This window comes from Diadema setosum, chromosome 14 (genome assembly GCF_964275005.1).
Source record: "Diadema setosum chromosome 14, eeDiaSeto1, whole genome shotgun sequence".
Classification (NCBI taxonomy): Eukaryota; Metazoa; Echinodermata; class Echinoidea; order Diadematoida; family Diadematidae; genus Diadema; species Diadema setosum.
In genome coordinates this window covers 20,068,246-20,093,430 of record NC_092698.1, presented here as the reverse complement: position 1 = coordinate 20,093,430, position 25,185 = coordinate 20,068,246, and the positions used below count along the sequence as shown (strand labels likewise).

Sequence of the window (25,185 nt, the reverse complement as noted above, 5' to 3'; positions counted from 1 at the left end):
GCTCTGACTCTGCCAATCAACACCTGGCCATGCACAGGGCCCGTTTCATAAAACATGTTATAAGTGACAACTGCCACATTTCTATGACAAATTTGCTCTCAGCCAATCAGATGCAAGGATTTCAGTAGCTTGTCACATCTATGACTACCTGAAATGCACGTTCAGCTCTTCAGCATATATTTATTTTCCTCACTCTCCATACATAATCTTTTTGCTTTTCAGTGATGTTTCAAAATAGCCATTTGTTGAACTTCTCGCTAATAATGTTGAAATTTGCATAATAAAAATGATACAAATTGCTGGTCAGAATGAAATATGGTGGTAAATGTGGGATATTGGGGGAAGGAGTTTGACTCTTGTAGGTGGAACTCTCTTTTCCTTAAAGTTTATAAATGAAAACTCAAAACATACTTAATACGCAATAGCATATACACTGTAAGAAGGTATAGACAGTATCATTATACAAGAAAAGAGAGAAGAGCTAAAATCATCTGAAATAAACGTTAGAAATAATGGACAGATTTACATTTAAATATCAACACTGAAATTTTAGTACTTGCATGTCAATTAAACTCATCCAATATGGAATCTTTATGCAAAGATCCGCCCAAAAATATGTGAATAATGTGTGACACATTATTGGAGCCGGGAGCCTTTGATTGTTCTTTACAGATGAATGACATTATATACTGATGTTTTGTTCGTCATCGTAATCATCATCATCGTCGTCGTCATCATCATCACCATCGGCATCATTATTACCATCATCATCAAAATAACTAATTTTGCCAGTAGATAGTAACAGTTCATGTGGCTTATCACTTATCAGGACAACTAGGCACTGTGTTGAAATGTCTCTGACTGGCTAACACAATTTCCTTAAAGGGGATGACTAGTAACTGATCAGTGGGAGTCAGTGGGAATGCTGGGGGATGATTGTTCCAATTCTTGTGGGATTCATTTAAGAGTACATTATATATCTATTGTTGTGTGAAAATGATTTGCTTCAAAATGGTCTCAATGGTGACTGTACTTTGCAAAGTGATCGCAAAAGCTTGTTTGAGGAACCCATAGCACGCTTTTAAGCAAACATACAGTGTATAAAAAACTAAAACTTTGGCTTTGGATTTTGCACTAAGGTTTCTGCTTTACTCCGTTTAGTCGGTCCCTCTCAGGAGTTTGAAGGTCTTCTATTTATGCATGGTAGATTGTGAGTTTATACCGAACTTCCGAGAACTGCAGCAGCTAAGTAAGTCTGTGAAATTAACAAAAGACAAACGTCTTTTTAAATAAATAGTTTACCTTCGATTGCAGCCATGATTACCCAGAATCATGATCATTTTTTTAAAGGTGACACGAAGAAATATTCTTTCTATATGGGTACTGGTGTGAAAAATTGACACGTTCGCCTCTCCTAATTCGCCTGAAGAATTTGATATATTGTACATAGCGTTCGTAATCATAGGGATCAAAGTATAGTATATATATGTATATATTATGTTTAAAACAACAACAACAACAACATATATATATATATATATATATATATATATATATATATATATATATATATATATATATAACATATATATATATCAACTTACATTACTACAGTATTTGATCGTGTTGCCGCAACTGTTTTACAGGGGGATTCCATCCTAATATTATGTTACTTTGTATGAAAACAGAAAAATCAGAAAAGTAGACCAATGAAAATCTAAGAAAAGATTAGACACCACACAAAAAGTTATGAACCGTGTAAGTTTTTCAAGATAAACACAAATAGGCAACTATGTGTGACACATACTGTATGTTGATCAGCTTTCCATGTAAGGCACACAAACAAATTAAATAGGCACCCTATTTTCATCATTTTCTCTTGCGAAAAGTAATTTTCTCCAGATCTGTTCTTACTAAATAATATAGGCAGGGGCGGATCCAGGAATTCCGTAAAGGGGAGGCGCCTTTACAATTTTTTCTTTTTATTTCTTTTGTTTTAAAGGGTGTGTACAGTTCTGGTCGAGGTGAGGATTTAGCTTTTAACGTTTTGCGAGATATTCAGAAACCACTCTATGAGATGTCAAAGAGCATGCAGTTTTAAGGGGTATCAAAAGTTTATTCGATGGAAATTGGTTTTGAAATGGCTGAGATATCTAAAAACAAGGTGAAACAAAGAGATCCTAATAAAGTTGTGGCATGTCGCCTTTTATTATTAGCACTTTTTTTTTGATATCTCAGCCATTTGAAAACCAATTTTCATCAAATAAACATTGAATCCTTCTCAAAATTACATGCTCTTTCATATTTCATAAAAGGCTTTTCATTATCTCACTTACGAATGTTCAAAACATGAATCCCCGCCTCAACCAGTACTGTACAGTCCCTTTAAACCAAGAATGAAGAGGGGGCGCGCACCCGGCGCCCCCCCCCCCCCGAATCCGCCACTGATAAGACAATGTAGTACGTTTCATGCCGTCCTCATCAGCGAATAAGTTCTGTCTGTGCCAAAATGTCTTAAGAAAAGTGAAAATTAGTGGAATTTTCTGTACAAAACAAATGGAGAGGTGCTCAACACTTTCGTTACACAGTTATCGACCTTGTTATTAGATTAGCGCCAACACGACAGATTGAAGTTCCAATACAGTACTAGTATGATACGACCACTGATCTCCCCTAGATCAGTGGATACGACAGGAAAGGAACTTCCCCGCGCCAGCCACACCCACCCGATTGAGCACGTTCATGTCAAATGATGGCGCTACATGCACTACAACTTCGGCAGCCACGTGCCTAGTTGGGCAGGCATCAATGTGCGTGGGCCGTGCGAAATCGGAATGCTTTGGCTGATGCAACGTAGATCCGACAACCTCGCCTCCCGTGCTTGCGGTCTACTGGATTTGCTGTCACTGCTTTGCGTATGCTAGGTACTAGGTCTCGGTAGCCCGGTCGACGTACGTATCTTGCCAGCCAGCTGGCCGAGTGGCTCTGCATCCTTTACTGTCGGTACTATGTTTGTCTCTGTTCATTAACATAGATATCAAGAAAACTGTCTAACTGTTACACCACCATGTCAGAAGTTGCAGGCAAAGAACAAGGGTAAGTAAACTGCTGCCCCTTGGCCCCACGAAGGCAAGGGAAACCTGGTATTCATTATAGACAACCGTAAATATGATATAAACTCATGAGCTATGTCTAACCGCAGCAGCGACCCCATACGGACAAATACGTACCGTAAAGGTACTGTGTTACAGCGCCCCGCGACGGGGTTAGAGCTATGTCCTGCTATATGACTAACAGTACACTTTATAGTGTTTTAGATCTAGGCCTATAATTTCTATGTCATTAGTTTATGCGTATACTATAGGTCTAGTCCGCAGAGACTAGGCTAGTACTGGCAGTATTAAACCAATTTAGTTGACATGACGGCTAAGGTAAACTCGTTTCGCATATACTAGTCATTTGCTAGTGGTAGGCTATTTATTTTGTTTGTACTGTGGAATTTGCTCTCGCTACTACCACTAGTCCACAGTTCAGTGAGTTCATGGTGTAGGTCATTGAATTTGAGGTAGGGTAGGGTTGTCATACATGGTTATAATTAATACTGAAACATATTGAGAGACCAGTGCAGTGGCAGTGCTCCACGCTGTATCTGTGTCACTAATGTTACAGTGTACTTGTGTAATCACTTTTTGATAGTGTGGTGAAACATCATCATGATCACTGATACGTGATGATTTATGTTGGTGTTCTTGCAGGATGTTTCTGTCATTGTGCACTGTCTAACATGACATCCTAAATAAGAACTTTAATCATGTTACTGGTACTGGTAGTATAGTATACGGTAGTTCTGCAGCAGGGCAGCTACATGTAGCGCTAGGAAGGATGCTTTGCCTTTGAAGGATACTTTGGTTGTTACCTGGAGTCTGGACTGGATCGTGATCCTGGATGTGATACTGATAATGTAAATGACACTGTTGCCATTGGCAGATTCAGAGCTCAGCCCAGCATTCATTCTTTTCTTCTTCTTCTTCTTCTTCTTCTTCTTCTTCTTCTTCTTCTTCTGTTTATTCTGCCTTCTTCAGTCCTAGAAGGTTAATGCAGATGAGATGACCTGTGTGTGTGTGTGTGTGTGTGCATAAAGTTGCAGGGGCACAGTTCCGGTGTACACATTTGCCTGGATGCATGGAGGGTGCAAGTAAAAAAAACCTAATCTCATGCTCTATAAATTTGCTCCTTCCCACAGATGGCAAAGAAAGGCTCCCACCGTGGGTAGAAGTACAGCCTCTTTGGGTTGGTTGTTCCATATTGCACTCGCAGGACAGTGGGGGGGGGGGGGGGGAGGACTGCTTGTGTTGTTCTGTTCTAGAGTGACTGAGGGAGTTGGTAGCCATTAAGGTTGGCAGCCTGTAGGCACCTACGTGTCTGTCTTGTGATGGGTTGGATGTAGTGGTTCAGGTTGAAGTCCACCAGTGAGTTATGCATTTTGTATGTACAGCAGCTCGTCAGCCTCATGAATGTCTTCTCTCCTCTGCTGAAGCGATAGATCCAGCTAAGTTGCTGTCCAGCATTTCAGATACACTTGAAGTGTTATGGTAGCGATTTAGCACAAACCTTGCTGCTCTTCTTCATATCATTTCTAGCTGATGTATGCATCCATCCAGCTGTGTTAGGATCCCGCACCATATAGGCCTATGCATAAAATAATCTACGAGAGGGTGAACAAGTGTCTCTTGTCTTGAGTGTTGTGTGTACTTGCAGATTCCATTGTAGGGTTGGGGGTACCACGTATCGACACCCTAAGGATCTGTAGCTTGTTTATTCTAAAAATATAATACAAATCCGCCTAATTCTTACCTCAAATATGCCATAAATACTGCAGTTTTGAATGTCGTGACCGTCTCGTTGATTATGAATCTCCGTTTTAAAATAGCGCAATTTTAGTGCGTGCGTTCCGTTTTCTTCGCGCAGCTAAAAAGGGAACCTTGCGATCGGCACCCCCTCTCCTCCATAGGTATACACATGAATTTCACAGCATAGGTAATACACGTGAATTTCACAGGCCATAGGTAATACACGTGAATTTCACAGCCATGCGTCGTTACTGATCGGATGTGTAATTTTTAGCTTGGTTTGTTTGAGTTTGATTTTCGTTTCTTCGTTTTTATTGTTTTTATAGCTAATGACACTTAATCCCGCGCGTACTTTTTCGTTCTATACGCAAACAGCCATGATACGCAGGGTGTCGATGGGAAGGTGCCTTGTCGATAGGTGGTGCCCCAACCATACAAGTGTGGTCTTTCTTTTATGAATGTGAAAATGATATTTAAAAGGGAACATCAAATTGACCCCCCCCCCCCAACATTTCATGCCATGATTCTGCAACGCGCAAAGATTTTGCCACATTGTTTCATGACTAATTTCATTGAAGTCTCCCGCATAATTTGAGACCAAATTTGTGATGTCCGGGCACACCGTTCTGAAGTTACGTATTGTTTTGTCAACCTGAAGACAGCTCAAATTCATGATATCATGTGCAAATCCAATGCATTTTGTGTGTGTGTGTTAAATTGATATGAATTTGATTACCGTATTTCAACTTTTGACCATTGAAAATAATCAATTCTAATGTAGATAAGCTTGAAAAAGTGCCAACCACAAATTTTGGAGAAAAAATGGAAAACAAAACAATAAAATCCATAAAAAATTAACAAAACAATAAAAATTAAAATAAACTGAATTTGATCATGCTATTTTTTTATTACAAGAAAATTGTTTGATGTGTCTTGAGGAACTCTTACACCAAAATTTAGCAATCCTTCAGTCTTTTTAATGGAGATATAGGGGTCATTCCATGGGGTTGGGCCTTCTCTAGATTTTCATGTTGTGCAGGGAATAAAAGTCATATTCTGACAAATCTGTATGTGGTTTGTGGTTATTCTTGGAGAGAAATGTGTGAAAAATTATTTGATGAATAAAAAACAAGCCCGTGTACAAATTTATTTTGTCTGTGACTATACACTGTTGATGTCTCATGGTTTTTTGTGGTCCAAGTTGTGACATAAATATATGCCATTTTTATGGCAATGTAATACAGAAATATACATTGTACAACCTTTCAGCATTATGCCTATCATATTAGAGGCCAGGTGACTTCAACAAAGTCTCTAAGGCACATAGAACAGCATCTTGAAGCCACAGTCATAGCAATCGGTATTGCATGGTTTTACACACACTTCCGATCATATTACGATCAGGAACCTTATTTCTATAATGAGAATTATATTTCAGGAGTATTCTTATCCAAAAATTAGCATCAAAATCCTCCAAATAAACGAGAAAATACTTCCGTCCGAAGTCCGGCCTCTTCGTGTAACATCGGATAAGAAAGTCGCGTATCGCGGCAAAAAAACGAACATAAACAAACAAACAAACAAACAACAACAAAACTACTACTAAGTAACTTCAGCAATAGTATTCACGTACGTCACTACAGTTCTTCCCCCAACCATGGACCTGCCCCAACTAACGGCGGGAAAACCACTCACAACCCGGTACCCGTTTACACCTACGTGGACGGTGCAAGATCTGTTTTTCTGCCGATGTCCGTCACACTCCGTGTAACGCTGTGACGGGAGTTTTGATATTTCCGCTGTCAATCGGTAAGCTTTTGCGCTATTTTACGAAGTAAATAATATTAGTCATACTCTGTAACTGTATTGGAGGAAAAAAAGAACACATGTTACAGTGATCTAAACCTCGGCCAAAAATACGGCGGACGATGATACTGTAGTCCCACATACCGAGATATTTGTTAAAGGTTCATGTTCGTAATTTTGATCGCCAAATTTTCTTTTCCATGCACGTCTCTGCAAAAGAAGCATATGTTCCTCTCTTAGAAAACCGTACAAAGTATATGTAGAGTATCTTCACGGCAATATAACATTATTTTACCTCCCGATTATTGTGAATTTTGGACCTTTTGTCATTGGTATCTACCAAGGTAGACGTGCGTGCTAGAGTATGTAGGTTACAGCTCGTTATTCCGAAGGCTCTTTAGTCCGAAGATTTGTTTGTATGATCGTTATTCCGAAGGTTCGTTATTCCGAATTTCATTTTCGGATTAATGAATCTCCGGAATAGTGAACCTTCGGAATAACGCCACAAATGTTCGGATTAACAAACCCTTTTTCATTTTCGTATTAACGAACCTCTGGGTATAGCTAGGGAATTTGCGTGTTTCGGATTAACGAACCTTCGGAATTCGAATAGCGAACCTTCGAAATAACGAACAGCACCCGAGTATGTAGTATAGTAGTACCATTGTAGTTGTTCTACTAGTCGGAAATCGTAGTTTTACTAGTAATAGTAGCCTACTAGTAGTAGTAGACGTTGAGAAATTGAGTTTGCCTTATTTTGCTGGTGATATTTCGTTAACTAGGATCTGTGGAATTCTTTCTCTCAAACAGATTTACTTTGAAAATGTCAATGTTTTCCTACCAAGATTTCACTGACCTGTTAGTGTTAGATGCTCTGATGAAGTGACAATTTTGATGGGGGTTGAATTAAAAAAAAAAGGGGGGGGGGGCCTAGTATTTTGTATGGGGTCTATTTAGGGGCGGATCAATTGACCGAAACTGCAACCCTGACCCTAACCCTAAGTTGCCTAACATTTGAAAACAAGTTTTTAGCTTACAGTATGAAAATGATGTGTTCCTGTGTTTTACATGCTGTATTATTATTTACATCATTCTAAGTGTAACCCATATTTTTTTTTTTTTTTTTTCAATTTTGGTGGGGGGATACACGTCATGGAACTCTAGCCAGTGGGTATGCCAAGAGGGAGAAATGTAAACAAAATTGTTCAAATTGTTTACAATGTAATTCCATTTACAAAACACAGACACATCAACAGGAATATAAAGTCATCCATGGCATTCAAATTATTTAATTCCATTCATAAATACACACAGACACATCAGCAAGAATATAAAGTAAACCACAATACAAATTTAGATTTTAATTTTAATTTTAATTTTGATTTTGATTTTTATATTTTTCTTTACACCTTTTGTCCAGTTTGTTGATGAATCTGCCATGGCCCCTCCTCTGCCACTGCTATGTGTTAAACTACGTGAAAGAGTGAAAAGGACACTTCCACAGCACTTCACGAATCCTGATGAAGCAGTAAAGCCATTCAGCTGGAGACAGAAAAGGAAGGCAAGAGATCCACATGGGTATGAGGATATCAAAGCACGAGATGCGCTTTACAGCAAGATGAGGAGTGCTGCTATGACTGAAGAAGAAAAGCAAAGACAAAGAGACCGCACAAGGGAAAGAGTGCGGCTTTATAGACTGAGGAAAAAACAGAGAGAGGAAGCCGACAAAGCAACACTTGGGAAGAGCGAATGTAAAAAACTGGACAAGAAGAAGTTAATTGCACAGAGGAAAAAATGGGCAGAAGAAAAACAAAAACAGAGGGCTAAATGGACATTGGAGAAAAGAACAGAAGTTAACCTCAAACAAAGAGCACAGAGAAGAAGAAAAAACTTGTATGATTTCTCTTTATTAGTTTTCTTAGTTGAGTTGACAGTTGATGATGATGTTGTGTGCATAAGGTCAAATTGTGTAAGGCATGACTTTCATACCAGAGTTACAAAGAATTGAAGTCTGTGTAACAAGTATTGTTGTTGGAAATTACTCACAAACACAGCTTGTTTTTAGGAAATGTTTACCGAGGTAGTAAGAATAATGACCTATGTAACGTAGGTACTGCTGTAAGGAAAGGCTCACTACAAGCTTACTTTGAGGAAGATACTTGAGTACGACTGTTGGCACAAGAGAGCATGATTCATTGTTTAGAATTGCAATGACAGAATTGTTTGGACAGAAGTTTTGCTGCATGTTTTTTATGTGTGCAGCAATAATATTAGTGACCCGTTGCTTTCTCTAAATGAAACGGGCAAAATAATTTGAGGTTGGCTTAAGTTACAAATAAGGAAGCTAATTCATGGAGGTGTAGCATAATCTATTTTTAATAGATTATCCTAATTTTCACGATTTTGTTGACCTACTACAACATATACTGTTTCCTTGTAAATACGTTGTACAAGCAAAACTATGACCTGCACTCTTCCTCACCTATGGTGCACAGATGTGATGTCCGTGTAACAAAGGTGCTGATACTTTTGTAGGCTGCCATTTTATATTGTTGACGTTCAACACTTCACTCTTGAGATGATTCTTACAATTAAGGATGCAGCTTGCCAGTCATAATTGACGAAATGGGGATTGGTTCTTAACCCCTGACGTATGCAAATTTTCAGACGAACCATTTCCCTTTACTAAGAGAAATATTTTCCAAGGCCCTAAAATTGGCTAAAAATCACAAAGTAGCTCATTGCTTCCTGCTTGATATGAGTAATTCCAAAGAACTGTTACGTTGTATTTGTGGGAACATACATAATGTCTATATGTGTAGAGTTTTAACATCACAGACCACAACAAAGGAAATCAGTTGATATGTCGTAGTGTACCTGTGTTACGAAGACATACTGTCTGTGTAACATAGTAGTACACTGTGGGTGAGGTTGTTGTACAAAACCCCTGATGATAACAATAAAATCAAATTTCACTTTAATATCCATACAACTCACTTGCTTCAAGTGTAGTATTTTTAATAATATTGTTATTGTGTCACTCTTGAGGAAAAAGATAAACCTTTGGTTAAAATTGTATTAAATGGCTTTTAGAAATATACATGTTAATAAAAGTGTCTTGCAGTTGATATCAGAACATATAATCTTGCTAATATTGATCTCATGTGCCAGTTAGATAACATGTTGATGTGTTATGGTGGAAACCCCCCCCCCCAAAAAAAAAAAAAAAAAAAAAAAAAAACTTGGATGTGTTCATTATTATCATGTCAGAACACAAAATTATTGAGGATGTCAAAAAATGAAGTCCGTGTAACATAGGTATTTTTGTCATACCTGTTTAGCCTTGGTAACTGAAAGTGTGCGAAGTAATAGACAGATTTCTAGTGGAATAAGTTGAAGAATGAGAGTAACAAATCAGGGGGAAAAAGGAAATGTAAATGTACCTAACTTGAATTTTTAATTTATATGTCACAATTTCAGTTTCAACCCCATGGAATTACCCATTGGTGAAAATATGATTTCATGCGTAAATTTGCGTAATTAATTTATCAAAAATAGAAAACCAATATTTTTCTTTTGTATAACCATGTAATCTTATAGTTGACATCCGGCTCTATCTTCTGGCCAAATTTTGCAATGAACAACGGCGGCCGAGATCTGAAGGGGGGTCAAATCGACCCCGACCCCCCCAGTAAAAACTTGAAAACAAAGGGAAAAGAAAAGGGACTCACTTGAATACTTCAGTTGCTGAGGAATCAACATCGTACCTCAGTTTAAAGTATATCTAATTGAAATAGATATAAGCCTACAAAGGCTGTTTGTCACTGGCAAAATTTTGCTTTAGTCCCATGAATGTTGACTTTTGTCTGCCATGTTTAAGATAATAGTTTGAAACCTAGAATTCCAGTAAAAAATGTATGTAAGAGGAAACTCAATGGCTAAGGATTGCCTTTGGTTATAAGGATAGGATAATAAGGCAAGGAAAAACCAGTAAGAAAAGGATCAACGATTTGGAATAAGACACAAGTCTTGCTTGATGTAAATCTTAGAAGCAATCTTTTGAGGTGCTTGTAAGTTGTGAGGTGTTGAGTTCAGCTCAAGTCCACTGTTGTGCCTGACTGTAGTCAAGTACCTTATCCCTATTGCTTTGTCTTTTGCAGATGACTTAAAGCTGTTGGTTCCATGTTAAGTTGCTCTTAAGCTCTGAAGTGGTTCCTGAGTGGTCATATAAACCTAAGTGCACAGAAATTTATGATAATCGACAAAATGGAATTTTTGTCCCCGCCGAACGAGTTCGAGCAGGGGACTATGAAACGGGCTCCGTACGTGTGTGTGTCCGTGTGTCCGTCCGTGTGTCCGTGTGTGCGTCCGTGTGTGATCAAAATCTTCAATTTGCTACTTCTCTGTCATTTATGAGCCAATTTTGATTCTGTTTCTTTTATATGATAGCACTATGTGGGAGCTTTGAAACTTCTACACAGAATTTCAGTTGTGGCCTTTGACCTTGACCTTTGACCTATATTGTACATTTTGCTACAAAATGCTACTCCTTCGCCATTTCTAACCCGATTTCGATTCCGTTTGCTTTATGTGATGGCACTAGTTGAGGGCTTCAAAACTTCTACACAGAATTTTGACCTTTGACTTCTTTGACCTTTGACCTTGATTTTTTTTTGACCTGTATTGTACATTTTGCTACAAAATGCTACTCCTTCACCATTTCTAACCCGATATCGTTTGCTTTATGTGATGGCACTAGGTGAGGGCTTCAAAACTTCTACACAGAATTTTGACCTTTGACTTCTTTGACCTTTGACCTTTGACCTTGATTTTTTACCTATATTATACATTGGCTACAAAATGCTACTTCTTCACCATTTCTAACCCGATTTTGATTCTGTTTGCTTTATGTGATGGTAATAGGTAAGGGCTTCAAAACTTCTTCACAGAATTTTGACCTTTGACTTCTTTGACCTTTGACCTTGATTTTTGACCTGTATTGTACATTTTGCTACAAAATGCTACTCCTTCGCCATTTCTAACCCGATTTCGATTCCGTTTGCTTTATGTGATGGCACTAGGTGAGGGCTTCAAAACTTCTACACAGAATTTTGACCTTTGACTTCTTTGACCTTTGACCTTGATTTTTGACCTATATTGTACAATGGCTACAAAATGCTACTCCTTCGCCATTTCTAACCCGATTTTGATTCCGTTTGCTTTATGTGATGGCAGCTGGTGAGGGCTTCAAAACTTCTACTCAGAATTTTGACCTTTGATTTCTTTGACCTTTGACCTTGATTTGTGACCTGTATTGTACATTTTGCTACAAAATGCTACTTCCGGCGGGGACATATATTACGCACCGCATAAATTCTACTTTTCCTTGTTATGATTGCGACAGATCTTTCCTTTTTTCCCCCCACAGGGAAGGGCAGCTGTCCAAGAATGCCTTGAAGAAACAGCAGAAGGAGGCAGAGAAGGCTGCCAAGAGAGCTGAGAGAAAAGCACAGCAGGTGTGTTGTTAAATTTCAATTGGGCATTGCCAAAAATATATGCCCCACTTGCCCAAATGGGTACATAGGCAAGCGTCCGGCGTGTTACACCCAAGCCCAAGGATCCATTTATTTGACTTGTCCACATCAACAGAGCTCTGTATTCAAATTGCCGACAACAAGCAGCCGCTTTGGCTGTAGCACCCTTGTGGCCTTGTCTCCTTTGTTGTCTTCAAACACGAGAGTCTTATTTTTGGTGTCATGTTACCCTAGATGATGGTGTGATTACCCGACTGGACACCTTGGCCAAGAAAGTTTAAACTAACTTGCCCCCCCCTCCCCCATCCCTCTTGAGAACAGCAATATGAATGACTCTGCGTATGATAAAAGTGTAGTCAAATGAATGCATTGCATTTATGTGTTTGACAACAAATAGTATATTGGACATATTTCGAGAAAATTTGACCACCTGAAAGCCTTCTCTCATGTGATGTAATGTCATGAAGGTACTTTTAAAGTAACCCTGTGGTCATTGTTGTAGTTGTGGTATTTCTTGTGTTTGACTTCCCAATAATATGTACCATGGTACACAAAATGACCTTAAATATGATGTTGAGCACCTTGTCAGAATGTTAAACTAATGAAATACTCAAACTTTTTGAAATATTTGTTCCAACATTTATCAAATTCAGAGTTGCTGGCATTTCTTTCTGTTTTTGCCATAATGATGGTAGTGTGAAATATAAATGGTCAGTCAGAGGAAATGGACTTCTTCGAGTAATTCATAAATGATTTTTCCTTTCCCCAGGCTGCTGCAGCGGATGCTGCAGAAGGGGATGACTTTGCCAAGGATCGCTATGGCAACCTACCGCTGATTCAGTCGCAACACAAGATAGGCATGTATCACTGAATTTGTAGTTGTCCCACTCGCTTCTAAAAAGTAGTAGAAGGAACCTCTTCATAGCAAGCCATAACAATTTCATAGAGTGATATCATCCATTATTCATCACTTGGGGATTATATTAACATGTCAGGTTGAGTCCATGCTGTTTTAAAGTTTGTGAGTGCAAAAGCAGAGCCTTCCTATAAATTAACTGTTCGTTTTGAATCCTCAAGAAGCCCTCAGACAAAGTAGAATAAATTTTTGAGTGTAATGCTTCATTTTGACCCTGAATAAAAGTTTGCACATGCACTTCTGTATTCCCATTTGTTAAATGAGTGAATTAGTACATTCCTGTTCATGAGAAGGTGAATTTCATTTTTGAGACCTTAACTACCTTGTTTTCAAGTGGTGTAGCCAAACAGATGGCACAAGATTGCTGCAAATTTTTGTGCTTTGTTTCTCTAATAGCGTCACATGACCCATCTGCCATTTTTGTGCTTTCAGAGCGAGAGATCACCCGTGTTGAGGGGTTGACGGCCGACAGAGTGGACCAGAAGGTGTGGGTGAGAGCCAGGCTGCACACCAGTAGGAGCAAAGGTAGGCACAAAATCCGCCAATTTTGCCTGAAGACTGATTTAATACTTGGTACTTGATGTGAGATAATTAGCAACACAGGAGATACTAAATCATGTATTCCTGTACCTTGGAAAAAGTGTGAAATGATATTTACTATCTCTTGATGCAGAAAGCTAGCCAGTCAAATACAAAGATGCCAGTTGTTACTTTTATGCAGTATTTTGTACCAATATATTTGTACATTGTGTGTGTTGTTGTATTATTGTATTATTTTTCTGCCAAAACACTTCAGGTTTTACTCTATATGTGTATTGCAGGAAACATAATCACACTATTTTTTCCTGCCAAAATAAGCCTTTAAAGCAGCCCTTGCTGCATTGTCATTAACAAGGCTGGCATCCCTGCAAATATAAAAGATGGTTGGAACTCTAATATATGTTGTGAAATATCTCATGCTTTTAAAGAATTGATCAAGTTAAAGTGTCCTTTAAGAGAGATGATTTTAATTGGGTTTTTTTTTGTTGTTGTTGTTCACTTTGAGGTATTTATCAATGCAGTCATGAACAAGAGTCATGCCATGAACACTTAGCTCTGGCATGTGCCAAACATTGTTGCTCTAATTGGGATTCATAGTTATTGATTCACCTTGTATAATATTGACCTATAAATTCTAATTTCTGCTTCTATGCAGTTGATGTCTAGAGCTATGAAATATTTATTCTAATCTAAAATTCTCATGATATGATTGCAGTGGATGGATTGTACAGGTAAATGATATAAATAACCCCCAATCAGTATAAAAATGAACCCAAAATTAATGCTGTTACCAACTGAAACACCTCAGATTCAGGTACCACACTGAAGTAAACAAACACACACACAAAAAAAAAAGAACAAGGAAAAAAAAAGCTGAAGCATAACAGAAATAATGCTAAATATTGTGCAAAGTGATGCAAAATGCCAACTCACAAATAAACAATGTTTAATATTCAGTGTTATGCCAATATCCCCCCCCCCCCATATCTTTTGTTGCAGGCAAACAGTGCTTTATCGTCCTCAGGCAGCAGCAGTTCAATGCCCAGGGTCTTCTGTGCGTCAGTGACAAGGTCAGCAAACAGATGGTCAAGTTTGCTTCCAAGTGAGTCACAGAAGTGAACCATAATTTACATCTTTTTGATCATTTACCTTCTTAATGCTGTATATTTTTAGAATTTGTGTAAATTTGCACTTACAGTATTCCAGTTTCTGCCTCAAATGTTTTTCCTTTCTATGTATATTTTAAGCATATTTGATATCAGTTGGACTCTACAATATTTTTTTTTCCCTTTTTCTAAGAAATATATACTGTATACGCTATATATTTCGCGTGGGTTTTATTTTCGCGAATTTCGCGATTCGGGAGCTATTCGCGAAATTAACAACACGCGAAAATATTACCTTCCAAAATGAATCCCTTGCCTTGACGATACGATCATTTTACGGCTTACCGAACAGACCATACTGGCTAAGCTTGTTTACGTACATATAGCATGTCCACGTCTAACTAATTTACTGGAATCTCTAGTATACACAGCCCAGTCGCTGTGGTAGCATTCGTTCCCTAGTAAGGTGAAAATTCACACTTTCTTTGCCACTTCATATTTTCTCCGGTCCCCAAATCGCGAATTTAACCACTCGCGAAAATGTGTGACATCGGCAATTCGCGAAAATTTATGCACGCGAAAATTATAGCGTATACAGTACATCGTACCCCTCATAATATCTGAAGAGCATGACTGGTATCTTTATTTATTTATTCATTCTGTGTTCTTTATACAGGGTAATATCTTCCATACAATTTTGGAACATTTACAATCCATGACAATACAGTTGAAAGAATAGATTAAATAGATTAGCTAGTGAAAATTATTTGCTTCAGAATGGTCTCATATTCAAGTAATGTACAGTTTAATGTTTCCAGGTTAGCATGCCTGTACAGTGACGGGGCATTAAACTGCACATTACATTTTTGTACTTGAATATGAGACCGTTCTGAAGCAAATAATTGTCACAGAACAATAGATATATAATGTACTCTTAAATGAATCCCACAAGGGTTGGAACAATCATCCCCCAGCATTCCCACTGATTCTCATTGATCAGTTACTAGCCATCCCCTTTAACAGTAAGCTTTGATAAAGATATTAAAGGTAAAGGTACAAATATATTTCTGTCACAGTATTTGTTCCCTTCTTTTTTTTTTTTGTCCGCCCGTCCTTGAAGAGAATTGCCGTTGGTCTATTGTAATGGCAGAATGATGTCACTTTGATATTAGTATGTGATTGTTTTTTCCATATAGCATCACAAAAGAATCAATCGTGGACGTTGAGGGAGTGATTGCCCGCGTACCTCAACCTATCGAGAGCTGTACACAGAAAGATGTAGAACTCCACATTGAACAGGTAAAATTATCATGGTGCTTCAAAAGCTGTATCTACAGTCATGATGATTAAACAGTGGCCAAAAAGCCAGATTCCTTTTTTGTGTGTGTGTGTGAAGCCGTTAAGCGATCACATCATCATCGATATTTATCGTGAAACTGCAGTTGTTAAGCGAGCACATCACCATTGATGATTATCGTAAAACTGCATTGTTTATGCATTGTTTTCATACTTGTCTTTTCATTACAAGTTCAGGTCGAAAAACAGTCAAGATAGCAATTTGTTTGCAGGTTTCTGGAGTGTACAGCTGCCTGAGAATGGTCTTTGTATCATATAATGTGTGTGTGTGTGTTTCTGTCTGTCTGTCATTTTGTCAGTCAGTGTTCCTACTGATAACACTGCTGCTGAATGAGAGCTGATGTATCTCACTGTGATGTTCAGATACATGTATACATAATATTGAAAATTCAGCTGTGAATCTTACCTTCGAATGTCAGGTTTTGCTTTCCATGAAAGCTTGCAGTAGCAGGCTATGATCTGTAATGTACTCAGTTAAGAACTCACCAGGAACCATGAGGTAATACTGACTTACATTTGATATCGGCAGATCTTTGTTGTGAGTGCAGCAGAGCCCAGGCTGCCCCTGCAGATCGAAGATGCCTCTCGACCCGAGGCACATGGTGATGATGAGGTTGCCCTGGCAACAGTTGGCCAAGATGTCCGCCTCGACAATCGGGTTCTTGACCTCAGGGTGAGTTACCATTGGGTCTTCGGAGATATCTATGTGCCTGTTGGTATTGCAATTTTGATATGGTCTTAATTCAAAGAGACATTGACTCTCAATCTTGGGGTCCCTTGGTAAGTCCAAGGGCAGCAGCGGTTGTGTCCATAGGAATGGCACTTTTTCTCATTACCTTCAATGTCCTTTAGAAAGGACTTAAAGCCATTGGTTCCATGGTTGCTTTACTTGCCTTCTTAGCAACCACGTAAAGTAAATCAAAAACTCTGTCCAATTTACCAGTCACAGAATAATAAGTTGCAATGATCTAATGTAGTCAGTTTGTGAAGTCACACATGTTATGTAATCATTTAATTATCTGACTTGAGATAAAGTCGTGATGTACCATACATTTGTGAAGACACAATTAAAATCTACTGACCTAAAAAAAAAAAGTGCCTTAGACATGAAACCATCACAAGTATTTCACCACAATCATAATTGTCAATTTTGTAAAATTGAGAATGTATTGAGGATGGTTGATTGTGGCTGTTGTGCTTTTTCTACTTTTTAGTGTCACAGAAAATGCTCAAGTGGTGCTCCTTTAAGCTAAACACATTCTTTGCGCATTTGAACCTTTTATTGTACTGTGGGTATGTTCAAGAAAGAAAAGTAACTTGTTTCTCTGAGTTAACTTAACATGTATGATGTGAATGATGACCAATATATCAGATTTTTCATTTTTTCCAACTATCGGGTGAGTGATTGTAGTTAAATAATGGGAATGGATGATGACAGATTTAAATCTCAGATGGATTGAAGATGAAGAAAGTCACGCTGACATGTTTACAGGATATTGTGCAACATTTCTTTATGGGAGCATCAATCCTGATCAAAGTGTACATCAAGAAAGTTCATTCATTTTACACAAACTTCTGCTTCCATTTGTCTTGTGAATATATGTAGACTACTACGAACCAAGCAATCTTCCGCTTTGAGGCTGGTGTTGTTGCAGAGTTCCGCAAAGCGATGCAGAAGCGCGACTTTGTAGAGCTGCAAATGCCCAAAATCATCTCAGGTATGCATGAAGAGTGTTTGTGTTCTGATACCCCATTCATACAGGGCATTTTAGAGCGCACCAGAACGACTCCTGAAGTGCTCTAAACATGAGTGTATGAGTGGACAAAGTAGCTCTGAAGTGCTCCAAAGTCATGCCCTTTTCCAGAGTAGGTTCAGGAGTGCCACTGCAGCGCTCCAACTTGTGTATAAATGGTTACCAATGTTTAGAGCAATCCAGAAGTGTTATGGGGCGCATGTTATGTTCAAAGTTCCCGTAAGCTCCAATTTTACTTTGACAGTTGTACTTCTCTCAGCTACTTTTTTTTGTGTGTGTTGTCCCAAGCTCTGGTGACTCCGTGTATGAACAAACTCAAAGGAACACCAGCTGATATGTTACAGTAATGCTCCTGTGCCTGCGTTTGTGTCTAAATGGGGTATTGTATTGAAGCACATCTGCGTAGGTTGATCCAGTTTGTTTTCTTACCGGTATTTTCCAGCTGACAAAACTCCACTAGAATTCAGGCATTGGACAGTCTGATACGGGTTTTTCTGTAGGCAGGAGTAGCAAAGGAACATCACTTGTATGGAAATCCTCACTATGTTTTATGACCTTAGTTAAAGATTTTTGTCAAAGTTTAGGAAGGAAAGATCTTCTCTTTTTGAGATGATGCTGATCTTTGCTATATGTCTTGGAGACAGCTATGAAGAAAAAATATGTATGAAATTTATTATGAGGAAAGATATTAATGCACGATATGAATGACAAGTTAGTAGTTGTGCGTGGACATACTCATGTGACTACTGTAACAGTGACCGGAAGAGGGACCTACTGTATGCCATAGTCAATGATGCACCAACAGTCAAATTGAAACAAAGTTCCCCACTATGTATGTTGTTGACTGACCAATATCATTTAAAGGCATTTGTATATACTTTTTGATTTTGCATGCCTCTTTCAACGACTTTTTCTTTGACCTCTGCAGCTGCCAGTGAGGGCGGGGCCAACGTGTTCACTGTGTCCTATTTCAAGAACAATGCCTACCTGGCCCAGAGTCCCCAGCTCTACAAGCAGATGGGGATTGCAGCTGACTTCGAGAGAGTCTACACTATTGGAGCAGGTATGCCTTTCAACCACTGATCTTCATAGCAAGTGTCGGGATATCTCATTGGCCCATTCACGTTGTAGGAACAATTGGAGCCGCTGCACTGCCATGTTACCAGACACACTCCATGGGGACTTGCTTGTATTTTCCAGCAGAGCCTATCACCAAGATCATGTGATGTTGTGAGCTACATACACAAGTGGATAGGCTGTATGCATGGCAAGATGATGGCATGGTAGCTTCAAAGCGATTGGCTAATGAGATATCCAGTTACTTCCCATAGAGATCACTGGTTAAAATCCATCAAGCCCCAGAAATGACATTTTATCTGGTTAGATAGTGTAATTTCTTATATTGATGTTCATTGTTTGTTGCAAATATTCCATAAGTTAAAATGCAACGTGACAAAAGCTTTTCTTTCATGTGAGTCCTCTTTTAGTCAAATACCAAATATTATTTCAGTGCAGAAATCACTGAAATCCTCTATATTGCTATATTTAAAACTGATCCTGAAATTGGAAATTGGAAGTTTTGGCCTGAGTGTGTACATTGTTCACATTTCGACTGGTTACATGTTTTGATAGCATGTCTAAAATACAGTATGATATAATTTTGATTATCTACTGGTACACACATATGGGCTGTACACAATGATAGGATATAAGTATTTATTTTATTGACAAATTGTTGACAAAATCATGGTATTGAAGCGAGCTCTTCATGCATTACCGTGTCTGTTTCCATACAGTATACAATGTACCAACAGGGAGCTTGAGCTAAAAAGCACAGCACCTACAAATTGCACATTGTGCCTGCAGTAATAGAAAGGGTGGCACACCTAACTTTCATATGAACCTGGAAGGCGTTTTACTAGATGATGTCATTTAAATATGTATATATGTGATTTTGCATTTACATGTATTCTTCCCCATGAAATGCGATTAGGCAGAGTCATCGATCATAAACCCACTTTTTGTGCATTTTGAAAAGGCGATTATATCAAAATGAGCAAGGATGCCACCGCCTTTTTGTACTATTCATGTTTCAAAATGCTGATGGCCCCAAAAGGTTGAACATAAACACATCCTTTGTTTCACATGATGTAATTTCTGTATGAATAATGTTGTGATGCATTCTGCAGTACATTGCAATGTGTGAAACTCTAGGATTTTCTTTCAATCCCCCCTTACAGTTTTCAGAGCCGAGGACTCCAACACTCATCGGCATCTGTGTGAATTTGTTGGCCTGGACTGTGAGATGGCCTTCAAGTATCACTACCATGAGGTGAGGATGTAGGAGACTACGATTGGGTTGGCCATTCTCTCCCCCTGTGTCGTGTTGAAAAGGAGCTTTAGGTTACGCGGAGACACAACATACAGAAAATAAAATGGTACCCCCGTATATGATCAGTGCATCAAGTAGCTCTCTGCATATTGAATTGAGCGGATGTAGCAATAGCACAGAACGTGTAGTGAAGACTCAGACGATGCCAGCGTAGATCAATTTTGATAAGCAGTTTTGCGCATGCTCAGAACATGTTTTTTCCTCTGAACGTCCGCGTCGCAAAAATCTAAAGCTCCCTATTGTTCACAAGAGAAGTCAATTCCTGTAGTTGTCTTTGCAAACCCTGCTCTTTTTGAAGAGGGTTTTGTGATCTATCTGCTTTTTGGCAGGCCCTGGACACCATTGGCAACATCTTCAACGACATCTTCTGGGGTCTCCGCGACAACTACCAGACGGAGATCAACACCATCCGGCGCCAGTTCCCGTCGGAGGACTTCAAGTTCCTGGACCCGCCCCTGCGCCTGGAGTGGCCCGAGGCCATCAAGATGCTGCGAGAGGCGGGAGTGGAGATTGACGACTTGGAGGATCTCAGGTAAGATATGCCCTCCAGGTTCTTTCCATTGCAGGCTTATTGACTGATATTGTGACAGTAATTGGGGTTATAAGTTCTCAGAGTAACTCCATGGGTGTTTTCACTGCTCTTCCATACGGACGGGCAATTACTGTAAAGCAAGATAGTTTTTGGCAGCATGAAATTTTCGCAAATCGGAGCCGACGGCCTTTTCTTGTGGCATAAAATTTTTTGTGAATTGTCACTGGCATTCCATGCATATTGTGTAAACTAGAACTTTAGCATGCATTTTTATTTCACGAATTTTGGCTCGCAAAATTCATGAAATTAATATGTATGTGAACATTCCTTGCTTTACAGTATTATTTTTACCCCAGGAATCCTTTGCTCAGGCAGTGTTCATAGATGAACAGGGGAGTAGATGAATCGGCAGTGAAACAGATCCTTATCAACCCAGCCATTCTATACTGCCCTTTGAATTCAGTGTGAAGTGGAATTTCAATTCATATGACTTTATATATATCTACCTGTAGTGAGCATTGCAAGATATTATGTATCTGTGGTATATAGGCAGGAATGTTATCATATGACATGGACGGTGCATTGGGGAAAAATATGTCATTTGAATATTGATACCCTTATCCGCCCAACAGATTTTGCAAATTCATTCTTACCTTCTAAGTTGTTACACAGGATTTTTTTTTTTCACTTGGACCTTGACCCTAAAATGGTCAAAATTAGAAGATTTGATTACTGTCCTACATTGAATTCTATGAGATCATCATTTCAGAATTCTATGTTTGTCTAATATCGTGTATTTTTTCACCAGCACACCAAACGAAAAGTTCTTGGGCCGGCTAGTGAGGGAGAAGTATGATACTGACTTCTACATCCTGGACAAATTTCCCCTCTGCATCAGACCATTCTACACAATGCCTGACCCCAACAATCCAGTAAGTGAAAGGGCACAAAGTGTATGTATTATATCACATGTCCTTGTTTTATAGTTATATACAACTAGAAAAGCACTCTGAGAGGGCAGACCTCCGCCACGCATGCAGCTCATTTCCACCACTGATCTTCCATTAGAGATATCAGTGATTTCCACCCATACGTACTTATAGCATGTGCTGAAAGTCGCCCGATTTCCCAATATAGAAGCCTTTGTTACTTCATAAACCCTCAGCTGCACGGCGCGCCTCGCCCTAGCAGAAACTAGAGCACGCACTTCAGTGCGCGCATGCAAACCTCAAATACGCGCAGCCTGAACTCTCAAGTTCATTGACCCTACCTGCCAAAATATCAAAAATCCTTCATAAATTCCCCCAAAATTGTTGGATCACTACCCAAATTTAATCATCTGTTACTTGTATCATTCTAAACCTTTCCTGCAAGTTTCATCCAAATTCGTTAACTACTTTTTGAGTTATTTTGCACACGGACAAACTAGCTAACAAACAAACCAACGAACAAACCAACGATACGGAAAACATAACCTCCTCCCTTGGCAGAGGTATTTAAGATATCTGCTTGTAAGTGTTATAATTTTCCCCTCCTATACAGCATTGTAGTTCTCAGTTTCAGTCTCAAAACTTAAATTGCAGAGTTATTCCACTGGAATCTCTTCAGTTTTCGTGAATGCCCCTCACGTTTTCAGTCACCTCATGATGATAGTTTTGCTTTGAAAAGAACCATTACATTCTGACCTTGAATCAGATGTTTTGATATGTTTATTATGTTTTTCATCATCCAGAACCCCCTTCCCAGTCCCTGAGTCTGTGTGATGATTTCTTGGTAACGGGTACTATCAAAAAGAGTCACATGAACTCAACTTCCTTGACGCATTTGATGTTTGAGGGCATACACCCTGTATTAGCATAAACACTGCCTATTAGCTGTCTGTGATTAAGCATTCAATTATTGAAAATATCACAAATCTTTCTGTCTGAATGTCATTGCACCTTTATCCTGTATCTTCTGTCCCCCCTCTCCCTCCCCCATCCCCTTTGCAGGAGTACTCCAATTCCTATGACTGCTTCATGCGGGGAGAAGAAATCATGTCCGGTGCTCAGCGAATCCACGACCCAACCTTCTTGATGGAGAGAGCCAAGCATCATGATGTTGGTAAGAATATCCCCCCCCCCCCCCCGAACAAACCAACAAACAAACAAGCAAGCAAGCAATCAATCAATCAATCAATCAATCAATCAATCAATCAATCAATCGGTCGATCGAGCAATCAATCAATCAATCAATCAATCAATCAATCAATCAATCAATCAATCAATCAATCAATCAATCAAACAAACAGTCAATCAATCAATCAAAACAAAAAGATGAAATTGTATCTTGTAGGTACTATGTTTAGAGGACTCAATGATAATCAAACTTTCTTTATGACAGAGGAATTTTTTGTGCTCCAGAATTTATTTGAATGCCATTGTTTTTCTAACCCTGATATAAAAGTACATATTATCACAGACCTACTTGGAGAAAATTGTATTTGGTGTATTCGTTTTAAACACTAATGAAATATTTCGAAGTACATGACCAAGACAGCTGTGTCAACATTCAACGTAATTAATTTTGATTACCAGTTATAACATTTTATGGCTTTCTTTATGCATGCCTAACTTTTGTATGCTATTGAATATATGATGACAGATATAGTAAGAGATGTGGTATTACCTGATGCATCCAAACTATATTGAACAGTATCGAAATATATGCAACAAGCAAAAATGAATTTAAAAGGTCACCACTGGGTTCTCAAGAAAGAAAAGCCCATTGAGTTAAGCACACTTCTAGATAGACCTGTCGATTGTAACTAGTGTTTAAATTTTTTTCCCCTCTTCAGACACTTCAAAGATCAAGGCCTACATCGACGCCTTCCGCTACGGAGTGGCCCCCCACGCTGGGGGTGGCATCGGCTTGGAGAGGGTGACCATGCTCTACCTTGGGCTTGACAACATCCGAAAAACATCGCTCTTCCCCCGCGACCCCAAGCGCCTCACGCCATAGTGATACAGGAAAGAAAGAAAGAAAGAAAGCAAATATTGGAACAGGGGAGTCCCTCATTGATAAGATAGGCCACTTTGTGACATCCTAAGACCATTCCCTGCACTTGGAACTGACATTTTCTGCTGATGTCACGTTCAGAGTTTAGAAGATTGCATGGTGCATAGGTTCTCTAATAGTATTGATGGCTAATGAAGGAGGCAGCGTTATTTCCCTGTGACGTGGATAGGAAATAACCAAACCTGCCAGTCACATTAGAATGGTAGAATTATAGAAGAAAAAGGGGATTAAGAGATAGGATGGCATATATTTGTGTGCGAAGTGCATGCCTTAGTACCAATTTTCTTCTCTTTCTTTTTGATAGCGTTATTTTCCCCATGAGTTCAAGATTTTAGAGGAAACCTTGTATGTAGAAGTTAGTTCAAATTTTCTTCAACTATCAGCTAGGGGAAAGTGGTTATTTAGATCATTTTAGGTAAATTCAGGGGAAGTTCTTCATATTATAATGAGGACATTTATAGGGGAGAAATATTACTTTGTTGGAGGACGATCTAGTCTCTGGGATGCGCTTTATAGTAGCTGACCAAATTTGGGAGCTGCAAAGCAGCTGGTCCAAATGATGCCATTGTATAAAAGGAAATGCTCTCAGAGCCAATCATATGCTAGTAAAAATTTGCATTTATTTTCAGCCATAGAATAGGTATTGCCAATTTGATAAACCTTCTGAGAGACTCAATTGAGGTGGAAGAAAAAGTACTGAGCAGATTCACATGTGTTAAGCAGCTCAAAAGTCTCATATGTTTTATAATATAAAAGAGTCATTGTCAATGGCAAGTATAGATCATTTTCCAAGTGGTCACCTTTTCTAATTTGTCGTTACATTAAAATTCTGAAAGGGAAAAAAATGTTTGTTTCATGCAGAATAAAATATAACTTACTATCACCATGCCTACATATCCATTTACATTTATACATAGCAATATTTTGTATGTACATTGTTGAACTTTTTTTTTTTTTTTTTTTTTTTGGTGATGGTGGATGAATCAATACATAATATTACCATTTTAAAGCTTCCATTGGGCTTTTTTGTTATTGTTTGTAGAATTACAACGCATAATACAATGTATCTTACTGCCTTGGTTTCTTTAGAGGCAGTTTTTAAATCGTGTAATACTGTAAAACGAATGTTCCCGTGCGTTTTAATTTCGTGAATTTCGCGAGAGCCAATATTCACAAAATTGAAATGCACATGAAAGTTCTTGTCTACACTATATGCATTGAATGTTAAAGGCAACTCATGAAAATTTTGTGCTGCGAAAAAGGCCGTTGGCTCCAATTCGTGAAAATTTCATGAAAATACCGTGTTTTACAGTATGTGGCAATTTTCTGAATTAGATTCCCC

At 38.7% G+C, this 25,185-nt stretch overlaps 1 protein-coding gene across 2 annotated transcripts; it reads left to right on the top strand.

Moving 5' to 3' along the window:
• Positions 1-3,045: 3,045 nt before the first annotated feature.
• LOC140238083 (aspartate--tRNA ligase, cytoplasmic-like) lies at positions 3,046-24,795 on the top strand. Of its 2 annotated transcripts, none has more exons than XM_072318007.1 (14): positions 3,046-3,096; positions 12,085-12,172; positions 12,960-13,047; positions 13,539-13,631; positions 14,646-14,748; positions 15,949-16,051; positions 16,638-16,781; positions 17,715-17,826; positions 18,791-18,925; positions 20,103-20,194; positions 20,584-20,786; positions 21,595-21,718; positions 22,778-22,889; positions 23,623-24,795. In XM_072318007.1, the coding sequence occupies exons 1-14, from the start codon at positions 3,068-3,070 to the stop codon at positions 23,784-23,786; spliced, it is 1,590 nt and encodes a 529-aa protein (XP_072174108.1). In that variant the 5' UTR covers positions 3,046-3,067; the 3' UTR covers positions 23,787-24,795. The 2 variants fall into 2 exon arrangements, with proteins under 2 accessions (XP_072174108.1, XP_072174109.1); XM_072318008.1 differs by lacking the exon at positions 3,046-3,096 and adding an exon at positions 8,334-8,549.
• The last annotated feature ends 390 nt before the right edge of the window (positions 24,796-25,185 follow it).